We start from the raw sequence: 15,047 nt of genomic DNA on the forward strand, positions 1-15,047 counted from the left end.
ATTCTAAGGGAGAAAAGAGCATGTTTAAAGGTCATATGTGAAAAATAGTAACTATAACTACCATTTGTTTTGTGCCAGAGCCTGTTAAGTGCTTTATAATTATTGTCTTGTTTAATCCTCACAACAGTTTTATAAAGTAAAAACTATTAATGCGTCTATTTTACAGCAGATAAAACTGATGCTTAGACAGGTAAAATAAGTTGCCTAAATTAACACACCAGGGATTTCTTTCTGTTTCTCATAGCTAGCTTCAGTGCCTGTGGTGGACTTGTTTGTCACGTTTTTAAGAAGAGAGTGGAAACTATGGAAGTATTGTTTCATTAGCAGCTTTAAAGATGGTTCTAGAGCAGGATTTCTCAGTCTTGGTACTGTTGCCAAGTACTCTCTTGGTCAGGATTATTCTTTGCTGTGCTGTGCTGCCCTGTCCTGTGCATTGTAGGATGTTTATCAGGATCCCTAGGCCCTACCCTCTAGATGAGCACCCAAGACCCACCTCCCCCAACCCCCAATCAAAAAACCTATCTGCCCGGGGTGGGGAGCAAAAATTTCCCTTGGTTGAGAACCACTGTTTTAGTGGAAGGAAATATAAATTGCATTGAGAAATAAGTTCATTGAAAAGATTTAAATATATTACACACTCGAATATACATCTTATTTATATAATATGTTTCCTTTGAGACCAGAATGGCGTAAAAATTAACCTCAGCCTCTAGTTACAAAAAGTAAATTTAGGTAAATTTACAAAGATAAAAATGAGTTCATATTCATTTTTAGCAAGAAGCGCAGTAATCAGATGAGTAACTTAGAAAATTAAGCCTAAATTTGCTTTGTGAAGAGATGCTTACCGATTTCTTATACATAGAAGTATCATCTAATAATTACTGAATTTCAGAAATTGCATTTAAATGCCATTTGAAACACATATCCTCAAATTAATGGAGTCAAATAATTGATCGACATCCCTAAAGAGATTTTCCTACCTTTTACAAATTTAGGGAGATTTTAGGCATGGGAAATAGTGTTCTTTACACAATGATTACTTTTAGAGGGCAGTGTTTGTGGTACCTCTGTGGCAGAAAAATAAGAATTTGTTTCCCTTTAACCTCACCATTAGGTAAAGTGAAATTCCCATAAATATTTAAACAATAATAGAATAAGATTAGTTACTTAAAACTGTTTGAGATAATACATTCTTTAATTTTGCACATTTTAATAAAAGTTTTAGGATTAAATCAGAGCACTCTCTTGATAAACTTAGTACTATTCTTACCTAGAAGAAGCTGGCTAAATGCCGTGAATATTTAGAAATTATGCCTTCTTAGCATAAGTTAAGAATTACAAACTGCTTTTGAAACTTAGTATGTGCTGCACAGTTTTAAGCACTTGACAAGCATCAAGTATTATTACTCAGATAGAAGAAGAAACATACAATTCTCACAGCTCTTGTCATGGAACTATGCATTTTCCTTGATTTCAGAGATGCTTAATATAAAGTTCAAGGGATGTTTGCTAAGGGTTTAAAACCACACTAGTATAATGTCAGTCCTACTTTAAGGAACAAGATCAATGAGAGAATTTGAGCCAGCAATTTAACTTGCAACAGTAGTATCTCCTACTAGTATGAAAATATAAATTTTTCCTTTGGACTAATTTTAGATTGAGAAATGGTTTAGTAGTTGTAAAAGCATGAAACTTTCTCCCTGTATAAATCAATAGGAAGGAGAAAATATATACTGTGCACTGCGTTATGAAGAGCTGGTTTTCATGATGCCCTTTTAAAAAGATTCATTTGGTTTAATGACAGGTTGATAATTTAGTAATGATGAAGGTGACCTTTGTACGCACCTGTTGGCTGTGATGTTATACTATCACATGTACTATGATCCTAGGTCCATGAGGTTAGGGGCTGCGTTTGTCATGTTCACCACTGTCTGCTCACATCAGCACAGTGCTCTGAACATAATAAATATTAAACATCTTTTAAAAAATGAATACTGTAGTAATCACTGAGAACATATCACATGATTAGTTGCATCCAGTACTTGCCTTTAAGTTGTTTATAACCAGGTTGCAAATGAAATTATTTATTTGTAAAGCTTCCCATGCAGTATTACAGGCCAGTTTAGGATGTATAATTAAGTTGGTAGAGATGAAATTTGAGTTGTACTTTGGACTAGGCAGAAAAAGAAGACCAACAATGTCATCAGAAAAGAAAGTTAAGATACATTCAAAAGATAAACCTAATAGAAACAAGAAATTTGTCTTTGTGCGATAGTTGGAGTTAATATTGATTAAATAGGGCAGGGTGGGATTATGGAGAGTTGAATGCAAGGGTGAATGAAGAAATTGGAATTATAGGCTAGTGGTCTTTCTACTAGAATAAACATCCTGGACTTAATTCTGGCAATTTACTGTTAAAAGAATTTAATTAATGGAAAAAAATTGCTTCTGTCAGCTTGTAATAATGGTAATATCTTATGTTTGAGAGCACCTAACAGTTTCTAAAGAACTCTTTAACTACTGTCTCATTTGATCTTTGGAACAACCTTGTGAAGTTGGCAGGACAACTGCTATTATTGCTGTTGTTGTTTCTCCTGTTTTACCACAACTGAGATATAAAGTAGTAGAAATTAGGTCCCTTATGATGTGGTTCTCTTAAAATTGTTATTTAGAAGCATCGATTTAACAGTAATCAAAATCGTGTCATGACATGTTTAAATTACAATAGAGTGTATGTAGCAAGATAGTTAGTTATTCTAGGATCCCCAGATCCAATCAGAATAGAAACTCAGAAAACACCTGTAAACTCATTGATCAAAGGTTTAGATTGTAAGATTTTTATTATAAATTGAAGGACATCCTGATAAATGACCTGTTGTATTATACAGTGACTTGCACAAAATGGAAATGTGTGTTAAGTGACTACTAAGGGTTGTAAGTTTTGGTTCACAGATTATGTTAAGCCTTTGATTAAGTTCTTTGCTACATATATTCTTTTGATACCTTAACAAGTAGGCACCTAGTCCTTAGAGACATTGAAAATTAGTATAGTATTTGATAGAGTCGATATGCTGTTTTCCTATTTATCTCAACCACATTATGAGAGTTAATGATTTACCAAAGTGAAAAATTTATTGAGATAACATTGGTTAATAACTATGTAAATTTCAGGTTTTACAACTTTGTAATACAACATCTGCATACTTCACTGTGTGCTCACTCCCAAAGAAAGTTATTATTTTTTTACTTTTTTCTTCACAAAAATCAATATCTTGTTTTCTTTGAGAAAAAGCTGATATTCATTAATAAATGATAATGATAAGGAGTAGATGTTTTAACATTAACTTTTTTCCTTTGGGTATATTATGTCTTTCAAATATATGGTTCTGTTTTTAAAAACTTTAGTCTCTAGTTCTTTAATATAGTGCCATACTTTTCTAAGTGAAGACACTCGAAATCTCTTTCAGCGATGGAATTTAGTGGTGATAAATGCTGCAAAAGGAGATTCTGGAAAGGCATTCCTTTGGTTGTGATCCTATGTACTTATTCTTAAAGTCGTAAAGATTTCATGGAGAAGAGTATTAATATGAACAGATCACTTCAAGAGAAGTTTGTTCTGCTTTCTGCTGAAACATGAAGGTTATGAAAGTTTAACTGGAGCCCATATAACTATGAAAAGATTCTTGTTAAATATATCCATATTTATGTCATATCTCCTTAGGTTGGTAAAATGAAACTGAGAAGTCTTGCCCTAGTAAAATATTTTAGTTAGGAATAGGCTGATTCTGTAAACAAATAAGGGAATCACAAAGATGCAAATATTAATCTAATAAACTCACAGGAGTAGAGTTACTAATATAATAGTGTAGTTCAAGGAGTAGATAGTTACTGAGCGTAGTTTGAACCTATCTTAATGACTCAGGTTCATGATTTTATATATATCGATTATACTGGATGCTGTTAAGACCAGGGTATACCTTGGAATTTGCTTTCTTGGAAAATTCCCTGATTTTGTTTTGGTCTTTGATGAGTTGAAAATGCGAGCCTATACACATGGTTATCTTTTTACAAAAATATTAGATCAAAGGCAAAACATATTAACGCCCCGCCCTGTTGAGAAAGTTCTTTGGCTATTATGAGTGTCCTTTGATTATTTTTCAGCACCATTCCAAACAGCTACCATTTCTCAATAATGTATCTTGTTAGTCTCTTTAGTAGCCCTCACTCCCTTTTTAAATCTCAATTGTATTGGGAAGCATTAAGGTGGTAAATTCTCCCACCATGTCTCATTTTCACGTGTCATCTGGAAAAGACTTACACTGAAGTGGTCTAAATGTTTGATTTTTTAACAGCATCGAAGGTAAAATTCTTTTAACATTACAGTCATTGAAAGTGAACACTAGCTTTTTCTACCATGCTTTGTCTTTCTTATTATTTCAAGCTATTCAAATTGGGCCCATGATTAGACTCGACTTCTGAGGTACATATATGGGTAGATGTGTGAATGATGGTTGCCTGGAAGGCTCTGTTGTATACATGGTTCCTAGAGGTCACATTTTTGGCTAAGTAATATCCAGAGAATTCTCAGACATCCCTCTTGAAAAGAACTTGGCCAACAGTGTTAGCCACAAGAGAATACCAGTTGTTTCCAGGATTAGCAGACCAGGTCCTGTGACTCACAGTGGCCTTAGTCCTGGTTTTATCAACTGTTTTTGCCTTTGCAATGTGATATAGAAACTTATTTCCCATTTTCTGAGCAGATTTTTGCTTTCGGCACTGTTTTATTGCCTCATGTCACCCTCTGCTTGTTCTTATTTGGATGGATTAAAAAAGAGTAATGGTTTATTCATTCCTTACCGTCATCAAAAATGAAAGGTTACAAGAAAGTAAGCTGAGTGTAGTTTAATGAATTTTATACTGTTCTGTAAATATAAATCATAATGGTTTTCTGCTCAGAAATAAACTAAATAATTTTCATACTTAAATTGTAATTTCTAATTGACTACTGCATTCAGATGTTTTTGATAAACTGTTTACATCTAATGGATTATATAAAACACATTAGTTTATCATGTTGCCTAGCTGTAGTTTCTCTTAGTAGTGAATTCATTTTATTTTTAGATATTTGTCATGCAAATTTACTTATAAGCTGTTATGTCTTTTCCTCATTCTTGGTACACACATGCACACACATTCCCACACTATCCCATTAAGATTTGTGAGAATTCCATCACATTTGGTCCTCTCACCCCTCACATCCCAATTACTGGCTTATAATTTCTGTGCCTGCAGTCTGGTTGCCCTTCTCAGCTAGACTTTTAAGTGAATGTTTTCCTGTTTTTCTGTCCTGTTTTCTTTTTCTGTTCTTGAGTCACTGGCAACTTCTTTGCTGATTTCCTTTCTCCTCCCTCCCAACAGAAATTTCCATGCAGTATCGGCATGATGGAGCTTGTCCAACAACTAGTAAGTTGTCGAACTGGGTTGGTACCCAGGCTTTTTGACTCCTAATCTAGTGCTTTTTCTAGTATAATATGCCACCTCTGAACCTCTGAATTTTAATTTTACCAAAATGCAATTTGTTGTTAATTGAATTGATTTCTTTCTCCTACAAAGATACCTTACTTCAGCTACTGCTTTGTCTTGTGTTCAGGATCCACATTCGGTCAAATTATGAACAAATTTTAATTATTGTTGGCCTTTTAATATGGTACTTCCATTATGGAATTGTGACTTCTGTTCCCTAATCAAGTAATATTTTCAGTATTTCAGTTTCCACTAATCTTAATGTTAATACAGATTTTCAATATTTGTGTATTGGCATTAGATACCTTTCTTGCTTAGACTGCTACATATTTTGAGACTGTTATACTGAATTCTAGGAAATGAGAATGTTTGATCTGGTTAGTTGATACAACGAGGTTTTTCTTCAAATAAATTTTGTTGAATGTGACCAAAGGTGGATTTACCTATGTAGAATTGCATCCTATACTCATTTTTTGCATGGAAGAGATTACATAGTTAGATTACTAAGTGTCTCTTGTAAAGTGATTTTAGTTATATGTTTATGACTAAGGAAGTTTGTCATCATTATGACAATATATCTAACATTTAAATTTAGTAGGTAATATATCGGCAAATGAAATACCCTATTTAGAAATTTATACCATGTAAAAAACGAGCCGAGCTTGCAGTTTTAATGAATCAAGTAATGATACATGATAGACTTATTGAGATTTTTATTGTACTGATTCAGTCTATGCCTGTGTATTTCTTTTGTGTGTTTGAAAATGATCTTAACCTGAAGTCCTTTTTTCCTTACTTAAAAGCTTTCTCAGAGTTGCTGAATGCAATACACAATGGTAAGTTTTATTAGAATCTTCTCTGGTGGTTCATTTATCACAAAGCTTGCCTTTTATAGAGAATCCCAATTGAAAGCTTGCATGTTCTATTGATGAGATGAAATCCAGCTCTGCAGTGAGGCAATTGTTCAGCACCTTAGTGAAAACTTTTGTAGACTGCCTACAGGAGGATAACAGGTCAATATAGTTCATCAGTTTGTCTTTTATTGTCTCTTTGTAAGGCAAAATGATAATAGTGTTGTTCTAACTTTATAAAAGTCTTTTCTCTTTTATGTTTTTGCAAGTGGTTTTTGTAGTTCTTTGAGCTCTCTCTTGCCAGCATTTAGTAATTGGTACCTACATTAGGAATTTGCTACTGCTTCCACAACTTGGAATGTGAATTTTGTTTTTATTATTTTAAATTAATGTATAGAATATTTTTATTATTTTACTCCTATATTCCATATAATGAATAAAAAGGAAGATAGCCTTTTAAATTATGTCTAATTTGGGACCTAGTTTTCTTAAAAGGGAGTTGCATTTTCTGTAGCATTGGGTTCTGAACTAAGGATATAAAGCAAATGCTGCTATCATTTTTCACTTCTTCAATATTATTATAATGAAAGTTATTTTTGCAAAAATATTCAAGAATTTCTTCAGTTTCTGAGAGCCTTTCTTAATCCTTTGATGTTCAAAAAAACTTTTTTGAACCTACTGTCATTATTATTGATTTTCTTTTTCATTTTTAACTCACGTAACTCTTATTTATTTGACTGTATATTATTCCAAGCAGTTTTCCAACACAATTTCATTAACTTTATGAAATCTTGCATATTTTGCTAATGTAGTTTCATTTGCAGTCAGTTTGCATCATGTTTTGATCACGTCAGGTGTTTACAAATCTACAACCAGCAAAATGGCATGATGAGCAGGCATAGACACTCATGTTGATTTGAAGGTGGGAGTGGTTGGAACATGATTTTATAAATGGTCATTTTATTAATGAGTACGTTTATTTATAACTTGCTTTCCTGTGTAACTTGGAACCGCAGAATCTTAGATAATGAATACTTCAGATAACAAGGAACTCTTGAACATTAGGTATTTAGAGGAAAAGGGTTTGGAAACATTCTTGAGAATAAACGTGTTACCCATTCTTTGGCAGGGAAGTATAAAATGAAGAGGTTTAACATCTTTTTCTGTTTGCATAGATAAATTTAGACTTGCTGTTTGTTTTGGAATATTAGAATTTGGAGACATGCTGGAAGTTTGAAAAGAGTATACTTGGGGTAAAAAGAAAGTAGATATCATGGGAAGCAATTGTGACTGAACGCCCACGTAAATCCTTTGCCATTATTAATTGACAAAGTACTGGGTTGTGTTAATTTAATTGGGTCACTTGTCATGTTTCTCTGGATGAATGAAATTAATGTCATGGGATTAATATAATAAACACAGGTTTTTAAATTTTTCAGTTTTGCGAGATTGTGTTTGAGAGAATTAGAAGTATAATCAGATACTTGTGTATTCTTAGTCAGATATAAACAAAATAAGTAATGGACTTATATATTTTTTCTTACTTGGAAGTTTGTACCTTTTGACTCCTTTCATCTATTTTGCCCCTCCAGCACTATCCTTATCCCTCCACCCCCTACCCTCTGCCTGAGGCAACCACCAGTCTGTTTTCTGTATCCATGAGCTTGGGGTTTTTTTTTTTTTTTCAGTTTTTGTTTTTAAGATTTCACATATAAGTAAATGAGAATATACAGTATACATATTATTTTTCTGACTTAGCTCACTTAGCATTAAGCCCTCAAGATCCATCCATATTATCGCAAATGTAGTACGTTCATTTACTTGGCGAGTAAGTGTGTGTGTGTATTATTCTATTGTGTGTGTGTGTGTGTTTTCTTTATCCATGCATCTATCAGTACGCACTAACATTGTTTTCATGTCTTGGCTGTTATAAATAATGCTACAATAAACATGGTCGCAGTCATCCCTTGGTATCCATAGGAGTTTGGTTCTAGGATCCCCTGAGAAAATCAGAATTTGTGGATGCTCCAGTCCCTAATGTAAAATGGCATAATATTTGTATATTATTTATCTCCCATATACATTAAGTTATCTCTAGATTACTTATAATACCTAATACAATATAAATGCCATGTAAATAATTGTATTGGTTAGGGAGTAATGATAAGGAAAAAAAAGCCTGTACATGTTTAGCAACAACGTAACCTTTTTCCCCCAATATTCTCTGTAGTTGGTTGAACCTGCAGGTTTGTGCAAAACCCAGGGATACAGAGGATGGACTGTCTTTTAGTGTTTTTGTTTCCTTCAGATAAATTCCCAGAAGTGGAATAGCTGGATTATATGGTAGTTCTAGTTTTAATTTTTTGAGGAATCTCCAAACTGTTTTTCATAGTGATTGGACCAATTCACATTACCACCAGCAGTGCACAAGGTTTCCCTTTTCTCCACATCCTCGCCAACACATGTTATTTCTTCTCTTTTTGACGATAACTCTTTTAACAGAGATGTGAGATGATTATCTCGTGGTTTTGATTAGCATTTATTTCCTTGATGATTAGTGATGTTGAGCATCTTTTCGTGTATTTGTTAGACAACTGTATGTCTTCTTTGGAAAAATGTCTGTTCAGATTCATTTTTTTAATCAGATTTTTTTGTTGTTCATTTGTTTTAGCTCTTTATATATTTTGGATATTAACCCCTTATCATTATTAGATATATATTACAATTATTTACTCCCACTTGTTTATTTTTGCTTTTGGTGTCAGATCTAAGAAAATCATTGCCATGACCATGTCAAGGAGCTTACTGTGTTTTCTTCTAGTGGTTTTATGATTTCAGGTATTACTTCAAGTCTTTAATCCATTTTGAGTTAATTTTTGTGAATGGCGTAAGATAGTGGTTCAGCTTCATTCTTTGCATGTTGCTGTCCAGTTTTCCCAGCACCATTTATTGAAGAGACGGCCCTTTCTTTCTCTCTTGTCATATATTCTTGGCTCCTTTGTCATAAATTAGTTGACCATATATGCATAGGTTTCTTTCTGGGCTCTCTCTTGTGTTCCTTTGGTCCATGGGTCTGTTTTGATGACTCTAGCTTTGTAGTATAGTTTGAAATCAGGGAGTGTGGTGCCTCAGCTTTTTTTTCCCCGTTCAAGATTGCTTTGGCCATTTGGGATCTTTTGTGGTTCCATACAAATTTTAGGATTGTTCTATTTCTGTGAAAAATGCCATTGGACTTTTGATAGGGATTGCATTGAATCTGTCAATTGCTTTGAGTAGTATGGACATTCTAACTATTAACTTTTTAAATCCATGAGCATGGACTGTCTTTTCATTTATTTGTGTCTTCAGATTTTTTCATTAATGCTTATAATTTTCAGTGTACAGATTTTTTCACCTCCATGGTTAAATTTATTTCTAAGCCTTTTATTTTTTTTGATGCATTTGTAAATGGGATTGTTTTCTTAAATTCTCATTATGATAGTTCATTATAAGAGTAAAGAAATGCGACAGATTTTTGTATATTGATTTTGTTTTCTGCATCTTTACTGACTTTGTTTATTATAATAGTTTTTTTGTTGGAGTCTTTAGAGTTTTCTGTATTTGCAAATAGCAACAGTTTTAGTTCTTTCTTTCCAATTTATTTGCCTTTTTAAAATTCTTCTTGCCTAAAAGCTCTGGACTATATTTTTAATTGCAAAGATAAGTGTAGGATTGGCACTTAATGAAGTGATATTTAGGCTGAGAGATTGATGGAGAGTTGTTTGGACTTAGTTGGAAAAATCCATATGTTTGTGTTTTCCCTTTTTTCCCAAGTGTTAACTTTTAAAAAATTTTGGTAAAGTACACATAACATAAAATTGATCATTTTAACCATTTTTAAGTGTATAGTTCAGTAGCGTTAAGTATATTCACAACTAAAATGTACAACTAATCTTCACAACTTTTTCATTCTGTAAAACTGATACTCTAATATTAAACCACAGCTCCGCCATTTCCTCCTCCCCCAGCCCCTGGCAACCACTATTCTACTTTGTTTTTATGAATTTGACTCTCTAGATACCTCATGTGAGTGGAATCATGCAGTGTTTGTCTTTTCGTGACTGGCTTATTAGCGTAAAGTCCTCAAGGTTCACCTATATGTTACAGCATGTTTCAGATTTTCCTTCCTTTTATGGATGAATAATATCCCACTGTATGCATATGTCATCATTTTATCTGTTGAAAGATACTTGGTTTCTTCCAACTTATGGCTATTGTGAATAAGCTGCTGTAAATATGATAATGCAGGTAAATATCTGTTGGTGTCTCCATTTTACCCAGAAGTGCAATTGCTGGATCATATGGTAGTTTTATTTTTAATTTTGAGGATGTACCATACATATCTCCAAAGTGGCTGCACTGGTTTACATTCCCAACCACAGTGCGCAAGGGTTCCTGTTTCTCCACATCATTGCCAACACTTACAATTTTTTGGGTTTTTGATAGTAACCATCCTAACAGGTATGAGGTGTCAAATGTTAGCTTTACATTCTTTTCGTCATTATGTTGGGCATCAAGCAGTAAAAAACTTAAGACGTGTCACTGGGGGTGGAAGGAAAAAGATGAATTGACGTTTCATCTTACTCTCCTTTGTTTTCTATGTTCCCTGTAACAAATTATCACAAACTTAATACAAATATATTCCCTTACAGTTCTAGAGAAGTCTGATATGGACTTCACTTGGTTAAAACAAAGGTTTGGTACGCTTTGTTCCTTTTAAGGTTCTAGGGGTGAATCTGTTTCCTTGCCTTTTCTTGCTTCTAGAGGCTGCTGGCTTTTTTTGCCTTGTGGCCCCATCCTCTTCAAAGCCAGCAATGTTGAGTTGTTTCTCTCAAGCTTTCATCTATCTGGTTCGCAGATTCAAAGTTTATGCGGAGTCTGATGATTAGATTGGGCCCACCCAGGCAATCCAGGATAACCTCTCCATCTCAGGGTCCTTATCTTAAACTCTTTTGTGTAGTCTCTTTTGCCATTTAACATAATATATTCATAGGTTCTGAGCATTAAAGTATAGATGTTTTTTTGTGGGTGTGAGAGTGTAGAGGCATTATTCTGCCTACTATATCTGCTTTACTTTAAGAAGTTATTACTTAAATCAATTCCAGGGTTAGGTTTTATTAGCAAACACATTTATTGAATGATTTTGTTAACCTTTTTGTTAACTCTTCTCCCTGAAATTACTATTGACCAGTTCTTGTTGCCAGTTCCAGGAGACAGATTTTTATCGTACTTGATTTTATTGCAGAGAAATTATTGGTCACTCTGTGTTTCGAAGCTTTTTGAAAATGTACTACATTTTCCTTTTTTCAATTTATAAAAATTTTAAAAAGTACAGAGACTAATACAGGCATTGTGAATTCATTACAGATTTAACACCTGTTAATATTTTGCCATATATTCATAGATCCTTTTCCAACTTTTACTACAAAATATTTGATAAATTAAAAGCAATATGTAGAAGTTATATAACACACACAAATAAAATGAACACTCAGGAACCCTACTATCAGTTTACGAACCAGAATATTACCAGCACTATTGAATCTAGCACATGCTCTTCACCATTGCCTTCTCCATTGTTAACTACTATCTTGAATTTTAAATTTATTATTCCTTTGCTTTAGTTAGTTGTTTTGCATGGATATATGTATAAAATAACACCCCTTATCCATTTTCATATTTATTTCGTTTCTCAAGTAAATGTTTCTCATTCTGTTTCTCTAATATCTCATTATCTCTTCGCACTGCCCCCCAATTTTTAATGAGATAAAATTCACGTAACAGTTGGTAATAGTTAAAATTGCCATTTTAACTATTTAAAAGTATACAGTTCAGAGGTTTTTAAAATTATATTCACAGTGTTGTACAGTTTTCACTGTTGTCTAATTCCAGAAACATTTTCATCAACCCCAAAAGAAAATACGTAATCCCAATCCCTCCTCTCCGTTCACGCCACCCGCTGGCAACCACTAATCTACTTTCTGTTTCTGTGGATTTGCCTATTTTAGACATTTCACGTAGAGGGATTATACAATATGTGGCCTTTTTTGTCTGGTTTCTTTTACTTAGCATAAAGTTTTCCATGTTTAAACATAAGATTTATCCATTTTGTAGCATCTATCAGTACTTCGTTCTTTTTTTTATGGCTGAATAATATACATTGTATGGATATACCACATTTTGTTTATCCATTCATTAGTTAATGGACATTTGGGTTTCACTTCTTGGCTAGTATGAATGATGCCACTGTGAATATTCATGTACAAGTTTTTGTGTGAACATATGTTTTTATTTGTCTTGGGTATATACGTAGAAGTAAAATTGCTGGATCATATCATAACTTTATATTTAACTTTTTGAGGAACTGCCAAACTGTTTTCTACAGAGGCTACACTATTTTACATTCCCATTAGCAATATGTAAGGGTTCCAGCTTCTCCATATCCTGAAGACTTGTTATTTTCTATTCCAAGTGGATGTAAAGTGGTGTCTTGTGGTTTTGATTTGCATTTCTAATATTAGCATCTTTTCATGTTTTTATTGACCATTTGTGTATATCTTCTTTGGAAAAATACCCGTTTGTATCTTCTTGAGTCAGTTTTCATAGTTTGTATGTTTCTAAGAATTTCCCCATTTCATCTGTATTTTTTAATTTATTGGTATATGTAATTATTCATAGTATTCTATTTATAATTCTTTTTATTTTGTTAAGCTGGGTAGTAAGATTGCCTTGCATTCCTGATTTTGGTGATTTGGGTCTTCTTTACTTCACCTATCTAGCTGAAAATTTGTCAATTTTGCTCACCTTTTAAATCAGTTTTTGATTTCATTCATTTTCTGTTGTTTTCCTGTTCTTTATTGCATTTCTGCTCTGTTTATTATTTCCTTCTGCTTGCTTTGGCTTTATTTTCTCTAGTTTCTTAAAGTGGAAGGTTAGATTACTGATTTTAGATTTTTATTTTATCTTTTTTTCCTTAAGGTGGAAGGTTAGATTATTGATTTTAGAGCTTTTTGTTTGCAAGTAGGCCCTTACAGCTATAAATTTCTTTCTGAGAGTATGTCAGTATTTTTTATGATTCTTTTCCCCAGTATTCTTTGTTTTATTCCCTGTATCCTCTCCTCTAGTTTTTTTCTTCTCATCACGCATATTCCCTTGGAAAATATCTGTGCCTGCAGATTCAACTATCATCTGTTTATACTCATTAGATTCTCAAATCCATGCCTCCAATGTAGAATTTTCTCTTGAGTTCCAGACTCATTTCCAACAACCTAATAAACCTCAGTCAGTTCTTACAGTCCTACTGTAAGCCTACTTTTCTTGTGTTCTTTATTGGTGTACAGTACTTAGCCACCCAAACCAGAGTTATGCAAGGGAGTTAAACTAAGCTCTCCCCTCTAATTTTCTTGGTCATCATTTGTTTTTAAAAAGGTTTCCCTGTTATTCATTTAACTTGTCTTTTCCTTTATGTTTCAAACACTGCCTCTCCTTGGCTAATCCTACACAATTTGTCATGTGAACTCTTTCAGCAACCTCCTAACCTTCGTTCCATTATCCACTTCATTCTCTAGGTGCTGCCAGAATTGATGGTCTATTTAAAATTACAAATTAGACCATGTCACTGTCTTACTTAAATCCTTTAAGAATTTTCTGGTATGTATGGGATAAAATTCATATTCCTTAGCATATGGACTTTTTTATAATTTGATTTTTACCTGACTGTCCAGTCTCATCTCTTCTCTCCAGCTGTATGCTGCATCAGAATAATCTACTTGTAGTTTCCTGGTGTACTCTTTGCAAAATCTACGCTTTAGATTTTGGTTGTGTCTGCTGTTATGGCCTTCCACCTTTCTTCAGTGAGAGTAGAATTTGAATCTAAGCATATGTTTATCTCTTGCAAAATATTTTCTGATACTTTTTAATAGAATTATTACTTTTTTTGTAATACTTCTAGGTTCTTGTACTTTCTATTGCCTTTTTCATTCTACCTTTATTGCTCTTCCAGACAGTTGTTTTTGTTTCTGTGATCTATATCTTAGTCATATTTGTCTCACATTTGTGAAACTTTGAAAAAAAATTTCTTCCACTAGTTGAGACTCTGAAAAATTGAAAACTGAATTATTTTAATTATTTACTCTGTATCATCTGATCCATTTCAAAATGTTATACAGAACTTTATAAAATTAAAATTTATTAGTTCATTGAGGCATTTTAAAATACTTAAAAGGACCAAGGAAATATTATATATTAATAGTTGTAGACATTGAGTTTTGAGCATATATCTTGATTTGGTGTTTCTCAGAAGGATCTTGGGACTTAATGTTGGTTGTTCTTTTGGCTGTATGTGAACTACTCTATAAACTTTTGAAATTGGTGTTTTCTGATAAGGAAATAAGAATATCATCAATACAGAGAAAAATATTTTTAGTAAAACACCTCACCAACCAATCTAAAAGAGCAAATTAGGCTTGGTGGGGTGAATTCTATGTGACCAGAGAAATTTAGGAAACTCAAGAAATATTATTAAAATTATTGTCCCAACAATGGAAAAAGAAAACAGAATAGGTATGAGAAAGATATAATATAGAAATCTTTCAATCAATTTTGGAAACTTTTAAGGTAATTTGGAAAGGCAGA

At 33.0% G+C, this 15,047-nt stretch overlaps 1 protein-coding gene across 23 annotated transcripts in view; it reads left to right on the forward strand.

Annotated features, from left to right (window-relative positions):
* The window catches only part of MLLT10 (MLLT10 histone lysine methyltransferase DOT1L cofactor), a 188,659-nt gene that overhangs the window by 130,909 nt on the left and 42,703 nt on the right, over positions 1–15,047 (forward strand). For 14 of the 23 annotated variants that reach the window (XR_005656040.1, XM_039877530.1, XM_039877528.1 and 11 more), the window contains 2 exons: positions 5,419–5,463; positions 6,327–6,359. The exons of 4 other annotated variants lie outside the window; for them this stretch is intronic. Coding sequence is in view for 18 of the 19 variants with exons in the window: in XM_039877530.1 (XP_039733464.1) it covers positions 5,419–5,463; positions 6,327–6,359 (78 nt within the window). In the remaining variant the exon portion in view is untranslated. The remainder of the gene's footprint in view (positions 1–5,418; positions 5,464–6,326; positions 6,360–15,047) is intronic. 5 more of the 23 variants (XM_039877532.1, XM_039877535.1, XM_039877545.1 and 2 more) reach the window with 1 other exon arrangement.

This window comes from Pteropus medius, unplaced genomic scaffold (assembly GCF_902729225.1).
Source record: "Pteropus medius unplaced genomic scaffold, Ma_sr-lr_union100, whole genome shotgun sequence".
NCBI classification, from domain to species: Eukaryota; Metazoa; Chordata; class Mammalia; order Chiroptera; family Pteropodidae; genus Pteropus; species Pteropus medius.